The following is a 9112-nucleotide window of genomic DNA, read 5'->3' on the forward strand; positions in this document are numbered from 1 at the left end:
ATTCTGGAGCCAAATGAGTGACAATGGCCTGGCAACCCCAAATACTATGTTCCAACATGGAAAGACTATGTGACATTTTTCTGGTTATAGAAATAAAGAAAACAATAAATCAAGACCCCTTTAAAATTCAGATGGGAACAGCCTCTAAGGGGGTGGGGGAACCTCTGCTGTAGGTGTCGGCTTTTAGGTTGGCAAAAGCTAGTGTACGTTAATTAAACATGTGGGAGAGTTTTGCCTGTTAGTCACAGGGATGTCAGGGCACACACGGAGGCAGGCAGTGAGGGGCTATCGAGGGAGCTAAGGGTAGCCCCATATCATCTGGTGCAGAGCCTGCAGCACCCCAACTCTCCCTAGTGATGTGGTTGTGATGGGCAGCCAGGCAGGTGCACGGTTAGTTTCTCTGGGAATCTCAGCTCAGAATGAACCTCAAAAGGACCAGAGGAAACAGCTGCTCAGCCTCCCGGGGATGCTGTAGCTAGGAATGAGTCATTAAACCATGTAACGTTGGTCATTGGCAACAATGTCCTCTCAGCAGAGTAGGCATTCAGAAGTTCTCAGTTTACACATGTGGTCACACAGCAGATCAGGTTCAAGTTTATCGATGGAAACTAAACGTGGAGAGAAGGAAAAGGGAAGGACTCGGAAGAACAGCCATCTGTGGTGGCACATGCCTGTAATTCCCGCACTCGGGAATCTGAGGCAGGAGGATGGCTGTGAGTCTGAAGCCAACCTGGGCTACATAGTGAGACCCTGTCTTAAAAAGAAAAAAAAAAGTAAGAGATGAGAGAATAAAAGTAAGAGAAAGGAAAGAAAAAGAAGAAAATAAAAAGGGAGAGGAAATGAAAACTGAATGATCTGGAAACTCAATAAGTAAAATGGAGATGTGGGGCCAGGGTATGGTCGAGCTGCTGTAGTACTGACCTTGTGAGCTGAGGTCCTAGGCCCCTGCCTTGTCCCTGGCATGGCAGAAGGCAGAAGGCAGAAAGCAATAGTCCGAACAGACAATATTTATGAAGGAAAAAAACCCCAAAACCCAAAACCCCATCCATCAAAGACGGCTCCGCAGGCACCCATGCAGCAGGGTCCAAAAGCCACGGTGTGCTCTTCCACGGTGTGCGGAAAGGGTGTGGGACAGAGCCCTGAGCTGTGTTTTTCTTTTCTGTGATGAGTCACACAGAAGGGTCAGCTTTTGAAAAGCCTAGTTTAAAGACTTAGCTGGGCTTAGCCACTTAGCCAGGCATGGTGGTGGCGCACACCTTTAATCCCAGCACTCGGGAGGCAGAGGCAGGTGGGTCTCTGTGAGTTGGAGGCCAGCCTGGGCACAGAGCAAGTTCCAGGACAGCTAGGGCTACACAGAGAAACCTTGTTTCAACCACCACCCCCCTCAAAAAATAAATAAAAATAAAATTAAAAAGGAGGAGGAGGAGGAGAAAGAAATGCTGCTTAGGCTGGCCTGGCCCCCAGCCGGGACTGGTCATCTCTCCAAGAACTGTTACTGCAGGCTTGACGCCCCCGGCCTGGATGTTTGCAGGGGTGCTACAGCTCTGGACTCAGCCCCTCCTCAGGAGCCCTAGCTAGTGGGAGTAGAAGTTGGCAAGTTTAAATTCCTTTTTGATTTTATCATCTATTTCTATTTTGATGAAATCCAGGTCACATAAAACACACCGCTGTAAGCAAAGTCTACAATCCAGTGGCCGAAGAAAGCCACTGACACCCCCGTCGGCCCTCACAAAGCACCCTTTGGATCTGGACTCCAGGGACAGCCCATGAGCAAGCCCGCAGCCTGCGGAGTCCTGAGTTTGACGGACCCGGCTGTATCTGAGTGCCGTTCCTCTTCACAGTTGAGTAATACTCCCAGCCCGTGCTCTTCGTCAGCTTTTGCTTATTAGTATCCTAAATCAAGCTCCTCCACAGTTGGGTGTCACCGAAGGGGAAGTTTCAGAGCTGTACCTGTTGACATCATCTGGTGTGGACTCTGGAGATCCCCGCTAGAACCTCTGGCCTTATTAACCCACTGGTGCTCAGACTCTGAAAGTCAGAGCCCTTTTCCCATAACAGTTTGTTTCCACTGAGGTCATTTTTATTTCACCTAAGAACAGATCCTTTTATGGTTTAGATTAACTGGAACACAGCAGAGAACAGGGTTTCCCTATAATCCACTCCCCATTTCCAGCTGTGAATACTTGCTATGGTCTAAATGAACATGTTCCCAGAATCCACACATTGGCACTGGACAGCCCGTTGGATAGGACCAAGAAGTAGAGGGGCTGGACAGACCTGTGTTCAGAGGTCCAGCAGCCTTGTACACGTGTGTGTGATGGGGCCTGTCTGTAACTCCTGTCCTGGGGAGGTAGAGACAGGAGGAACTCGGAAAAACTCCTGTCCTGGGGAGGTAGAGACAGGAGGAACTCGGGAAGCTCATCCGCCAGCCTAGTCTAACCCAATGGGCGAGCTTCCGGTTCCAGTTCCAAGAGAGAACCTGTCTCAAAACAACCACGTCATCTCGCAAGCAAACTGCAAGTGCTGAGAACAGAATGCAGCACACGCCTGGTCTTGGGTAAAGATGTTGCTGGGGAGAGATGTCTTCCAGGCCTCTTTAACTTTTGACATTTCCAAGACCCCCTCCCGAAGTTTCCAGGGTTTTCCCTCCTTTGGCCTCAGGTCCCTCCCTATTCCATGGAAAGAGCTGGTGGGCTATTTTGGGACATGGAGGACTCCTTGGAGGCGGGGCCTAGCTGTGACCTATTGCAGGGGGGCTTTGCTCCCTTCCCACCCTGAGGCTGTCGTCAGTCATCGGAAGGGGAGGGGGAGGGGGAATAAAATTTTAAAAAGGACATGAAGCTGAGAGGGAGATGGGGTGATGGGAGGCGGAAGATGGACGGAAGTACCAACCGACAGATATGTGTATTATACATTTATAAATATGTAGAATTTGCAATGAATAAAAATTACTATTCACAAAGTAAGAGAACAATTTAAAAGCCCCACAATCCATGCAGGAGTTGTGGTCAGGGGTATACCCAGTGAACGCCGAAGAAAGTCTCGTCAGTGTTGCGGGAGGGCAGCAGAGGCAGGGTGAGGTTGGTGCAGAGGACGTCCCCGACGGCCAGGCGAGTCAGGCGCTGGGATGCCACAGTGCAGCTCTGTCCAAAGTGCAGGCGCAGCAGGCTGATGCTGTGGGCGGCGGGGGAGCAGATGCTCACAGTCACGGTGGCCCTGGGCTGCACGGTGCTGCATGCCGCAGAGCAGTTGGCCAGTGTCACTTGGATATGCAGCCTGTAGATGCCATCACGACGGATATAGAGCCGTCCCTTCTCCAGCCCTGGTCCATGAGTGAAGGATCTTCCCAAGGTTGGACCGGCCTCCCAGTGCAGCGTAAGGTCCTTCCGAGGAACTGGGGGCAAAAGGTGAAAGGGATGAGAACCGAGGCTAGACAGGCAGTGAGATTTAGAACCCGGGACTGACGTGGAGGAAGAGAGGTGAAGAACTTAAAGGAAGGGAGAAGAAAAAGAGAAGAGAGATGGATGGATGGGCACACTTGATGCCAGGGAGGCAGAGAGACGGAGAAAAGAGGATATTGATGAGAGAGAATGAGAGATGCAGAGAGAGCGATATGCAAAGATATGGTGGAGAGAGGGAGAGATGGACACACACACATCAGAGAGATGCAAACACACGTGTATGGAAAGACAGATGGACAGAGGAGAGAGAGAACCAGAGAGACATGGTCCAGGGAACACCTAGCTCTGTGGCCCCCCCTCTTCCCCCCTGTGCTGCTCTGATGCCTGGGAGTTGCCTCTGGGTCCCACCAAATTCCCGTCCCTCTTGCTCCCTCTCCAGTAATACCCTGGGCCCAGCTCAGAGGACCGCAAGGGTTTGGGCCAGCATAGCCATGTTGCCTGGGTGAGGGGAAACTGGTCATGGGCTGGACATGTTACCCCTTCTACCCGGATGAAGAAGGGACCTAGCAAAGTCCCTCATTAACTATCCTTGTGATGGCTCCTTAGATGGTCAGCTGAGGTCTAGAATCACAGCGGAAACAAATCTGTCACCAGTTATATAGATGATGGTAACTGAGGTGGGAAGACACACCCCGAAGGTGGGAGGCACCATGCCATGTGGAGGAATACAAAGGAAAAAGAGCCGAATGCTCCTCTGTCTACTTCCTGGCAGGATGTGAAATATCTGTTGGTCTCAGCCTCCCCCTCCAGGATGGTCTACAGCCTTCAGCTGCCAGCCTAGCTGACAGAAGCCGGCCCTTCCTTATGTTGCTTCCGTCTGTTACTTGGTTTGTTATTTTGTTCCAGAAATGAAAAAAGTCATGAGACTGTTGATACAAAGACCTTGATTGCCAATCACAGCAGCTAACTGGGGGGAGGGGGGGAGGGGGGATCCCTTTAATTAGTTATTGATTTTGAGGCTGGATCTTGCTATACAGGGTACCCTCATGTTCCTGATGTTCCTGCCTCTCAGGCTGCTGAGTACTAGAATGATGACTGTACCAGCATGCCCAGACAGGACGGATTTATTAAAGTAATGGTTAGTTGGTTATTAGTATCAAGGTCCACGGTACTTATCTAAGTACTAATGTTACTACCAGATGTTTTTAAATTTTGAGACAAAATTTTGCTTGTAGCCTGAGCTGGCCCAGAACTTGCAATGCCCCTGCCCAGACTCCTGAGGGCTTGAATGCCAGATGTGCATCACCATACCCCATAGGGCCTGACTTTGAAGGACAGATCCAATCCTAGCATGCCACAAGTACCATTTCGGCTTAGTTTGCTTTGCCTAGTCTTCAGCCCTTGTGTTTTCCTTGGCGTGTTTGTAGGAGTGCCACAGAACCCAGAATCTCCCTTATGTTTTGAAAGGACTCTGCCACTAAGTGACATCCCCAGCCCCTCACTGGGGGATTCTAGGCGGGGCTCCACCCTGACCACGCCCCCAGCCCCTCACTGGGGGATTCTAGGCGGGGCTCCACCCTGACCATGCCCCCAGCCCCTCACTACGCCCCCAGCCCCTCACTGGGGGATTCTAGGCGGGCTCCACCCCGACCACGCCCCCAGCCCCTCACTGGGGATTCTAGGCGGGGCTCCACCCTGACCACGCCTCCAGCCCCTCAGTGGGGGATTCTAGGCGGGGCTCCACCCAGACCACTCCCCCAGCCCCTCAGTGGGGGATTCTAGGCGGGTCTCCACCCTGACCACGCCCCTAGCCCCTCACGGGGGATTCTAAGCGGGGCTCCACCCTGACCACGCCCCCATCCCCTCACTGGGGGATTCTAGGCGGGGCTCCACCCCGACCACGCCCCAGCCCCTCACTGGGGCATTCTAGCGGGGCTCCACCCTGACCACGCCCCCAGCCCCTCACTGGGGATTCTGGGCGGGGCTTCGTCCTGACCACGCCCCCAGTCCCCTCACTGGGGGATTCTAGGCGGGGCTCCACCCCGACCACGCCCCCAGCCCCTCACTGGGGATTCTAGGCGGGGCTCCGCCCTGACCACGCCCCCAGCCCCTCACTGGGGATTCTAGGCGGGGCTCCACTCTGACCACTCCTCCCCTGTCCCTTTCACTAAGATGCAGCCTTCTTGTACACAAGTTGCATACACCAGGTGCGGAGAAAACAAAGGGATGTGAGTAGCTGGATCATCGCAGCTGCTTGTGTTGTGTGTGAACTTTGTGAGGAAAGGAGAGGATGACTGAAGTGGTGTGTTCCTGGAATCATGCGTCCCTATTTTAGGAGCCTCTCTCTACCTCCTTTTACTCTCTCTCTCTCCCTTTCTCAATTTCTTATGAGACACGGCCTCTTGAGCCCAGACTGGCCTTGAACTCCTTTAATTCCCGTTCCTCCTGCTTGTGCCTCCTTGTGCTGGGATGGCAGCGTGCACCACCACATCTGGTTTATGTGGTGCTGGGCTGGTGAGCCAGGCAGCGCTGTAACCACTGAGTCACATCCCATACTGCTTTCTCCCCCCTACCCCTAGATGATCCCAGGCTGGCTTCAAACTCCCAGTGTAGCAGAGGATGACCTCGAACTCCTAACCCTCCTGCCTCTGTTGCCCAAATGCTGGGATGACAAGTGTGGACCAGCAGCCTGGCTCATGTGGTGCTGAGGATAGAACCCAGGGCCTCCTGGGTGCTGGGTCTACCAACTCAGGCCGAGCCAGGGGCCACTCCTTTCCTATGTTTCCTCCCTCCCTCCCTCCCTCCTTCCATCCCTCCCTCCCTCCTTCCCTCCCTCTCTCCCTCCTTCTTTCTCTCTTTCCCTCTCTTCTTCCCTCCCTCCCTTTCTCCTCCCCTCCCCCCCTTTCTTGTCCTCACCTCCCACCCCACTGGATTTCCAGCCTTACCTGTGAGATTCAGCTGTAACTCGGCTACATGCGCCTGGAAAAAAAAATACCGGAAAACAGAAAAAGCTCATGAGTGCCCACAGCTTGAGAGACTCTCGGGGTTCTCTGTGTGCCTGCTTGCTGCCGTCCATGCTGCATTCCCACCGGCCTATTTTGCTAGTTTTTCGTTGTAAAGTCTTATCCAGACCCGTGCGAAGTTGCAGTTACAAGATCGCTAAAAAAAAATTACTGGTTTGTTTTCCTGGAACCGGGGTCGGGCGGGGGGCTCAGGCCATCCTCCCCACCACTTGCGGGACCTTTCAGCCCCGGGAAGCTCCCCGCCCCCCTGCACTAGTGAGGTTCCCAGCAGCATCTGCGCCTACCCGGGCGTGGTGGGGGAACGCCGGGAGCCCGGCTGGGTCATCCCGGCCGCTCAAGGCTGCATCTTTCCCAGCCCGGGATCCCCCGTGCGCTCTCGGGCAGCTGAGACCGGCCTGCCCTCCCTGCTCGGCCTCTCCTGTCTTCTGTCTATCTCACCTTCCTCTTTTCGACCCATTTCGTTCCGATTTTGCCTCTTTTTCGCGTCCTTTGCTTGCGCTCCTGCGCATCCTTCCCGAGCCTGTCCGGGCCCCTGCAGAGTGCTTGAGTTCCTGTCTCCCCTCCTCCCCCTTCTCGCCCCCTCTCACCTCAAGTGGCTCCAGCTGCGTCTGCTGCTGCTGCCTCCGGAAGAGGACACAGTAGATCAAACAGGAGATGAAAAGAATCAACACCATCAGGAGGCCGAAGCGCAGGAAGGTGTTCCAGCTCGGGCGGAACAGCACCCAGGGGCAAGGGCGACCTTCCTCCACCATCCTTGCTAGCGGGCGCTGCATCCTCTGATGGCGACGGCCAGAAGACAGCAGGAAGCTGCAGCCTCCTCACTTGAGCTCTTGTGGCCGGCCCTGACCTGCCCTTAGAACGGGGATGTCCGACGCAGGGGAAGAACTGGGTCTCTTCACAGTGATAGGGAAATCCCCCGAGCTTGTGGCACCCCTGCCATCTTACAAACAGGCCCGCCCCAGCCTGTCCCTCAGGCACAAAACATTCTGTACCCAGCCCTGGTGTTCATTCATTCATTCAACAAACCGTTTATTGAGTATCTATTAGTGATTCAGTACTGGGCTGGGTTGCTAGGAAATTAGGAAGCGTCTGCATCCAGGGATCCCGCGTGCTCCCCCAAATATTTGAACATGACTATAGACACTTCCATGCGGGCCCTTATAAGCATCTCACACTGGAACTCACTATATAGCCCAGGCTGGCCTAGAACTTGTCATGTTGCCCAGAGTTGCCTGCATCTCTCAAGCAGCCCAGGCAGATGTGGAACTTGTAGCCCAGGCTGGCCTCTGACTCATCCTCTGACTTTGGGTGTGAGTCACCACACCTGACTTGTCCTGATGGCTAGCTTATCCAATAGCTGCTGGCCCCTCCGTTCATGTCCCCCGGAAGCTGAGAACATGACCCTGTTTGAAAGGAGACACAGCTGTTGCATTCATGAATTTACTGCAGCTGTGATTACGAGGCCAAGATGGCCCGGCAAGGTTCGTCATGGACACGAGGAGGGGCCTGAGACCCCTCTTCTTCCTGTGGCTTTTGGGTAAGTTGTCGCTGCTCCAGGCAAACAGGGTCCCACCGACGACGACGACGACGACACAGAGCAGCTGATAGTTCACTTAGAGCTAGCAAAGAGGCAAGACAACCCTCCTTGGAGAGAGGGAGCTGAGCTAGGCAGTGGCTGCCCAGCCTGGCAGGCCTGCGGCTTGTATCTCTCCTGTCCCTGGTCTCCCTTCCCCTGGGCCTCCCCTGGGTGGGCACTCCAAGAGAGCATTGTGTTCTTCATGTCTGTTCTATAAGATGTCGGACACATCTACTACCTCAAGTTCCCCTGAAGTTCAGACGTTCACTAGAGAAAAGGGCATTGGGAAGAGGTTGCCTCTGAAACAGGTTTGAACTGACCCAGCTTAGAGGTGACCACTACTACCTTCATATCCTGTTTTGGGGGAAACTTGTTGGACAGTGGCCCCTGAATTTCAGGTGTAGTCCAGTTAACATGGGGCTAGAGAGATGTCTCAGTAGTTAAGATCTAGTCCCTTCCAGAGGACTCAGTTCCAAGCACCCATGTCAAGTGGTTAAGAAAGATCTGGAATTCCAGTTCCAGAAGGATTTGGCATCTCTGGTTTCCATGGGCACCTGTACTCATGTGCACTTACCCTCCCCATACACATAAATAAAATAAACCAACCTTTTAAAAATATGAAGTGGGCTGGGGAGATGGCTCAGTGGGTAAAGGCCTTGTTAAGCAAGCATGAGAACCCCCGAGTTTGATCTCTGAAAGTGGGGTACAGCAATGCCTGCTTGTTACTGCAGTCTGCTGGGAGGCAGAGACAGAAGGACCTTGGCAGCTCAGTGCCCAGCCTAGCTGAAATGCAGAGCTCTGGGCTCAGTGAGAAACCTGGGTGCAGGGCAGGAGAGGAAAGCATCTGGTGTCAACCATCTGCCTCTGCATGCAACTGCAGGAGGCAGTGCGCTCTGTCTCCTACACGTGCACACTTGCACATGGCGTGAAAAGACACCTGGGAAGTAGGGACTTGGGACCTGTGAAGAGCTAAGCAGGGTACAGCCACCACTCGAGAGGATGGAGTGACTCTCTCCTCCAGCCTTCAGAGGGAGTGTGGCCTCCCTGATAGCTTGTTTCAGAGTCCTAACCTATACAACAGTTTTTTTTTAAAAAAAATCTTTAATTATGTG

The 9112-nt window shown here is 53.5% G+C and overlaps 1 protein-coding gene across 1 annotated transcript; it reads right to left on the reverse strand.

Moving 5' to 3' along the window:
- Positions 1–2913: 2913 nt before the first annotated feature.
- Positions 2914–7200, reverse strand: Cd70 (CD70 molecule). The gene is made up of 4 exons (XM_037197988.1): positions 7012–7200; positions 6863–6979; positions 6347–6380; positions 2914–3394 (listed from the first exon to the last, which is right to left on the reverse strand). Exons 1-4 carry the CDS (start codon positions 7195–7197, stop codon positions 3009–3011), a joined length of 723 nt encoding a protein of 240 aa, XP_037053883.1. The 5' UTR covers positions 7198–7200; the 3' UTR covers positions 2914–3008.
- Positions 7201–9112: the final 1912 nt, after the last annotated feature.

This window comes from Peromyscus leucopus, chromosome 22, assembly GCF_004664715.2.
Source record: "Peromyscus leucopus breed LL Stock chromosome 22, UCI_PerLeu_2.1, whole genome shotgun sequence".
Lineage (NCBI taxonomy): Eukaryota > Metazoa > Chordata > Mammalia > Rodentia > Cricetidae > Peromyscus > Peromyscus leucopus.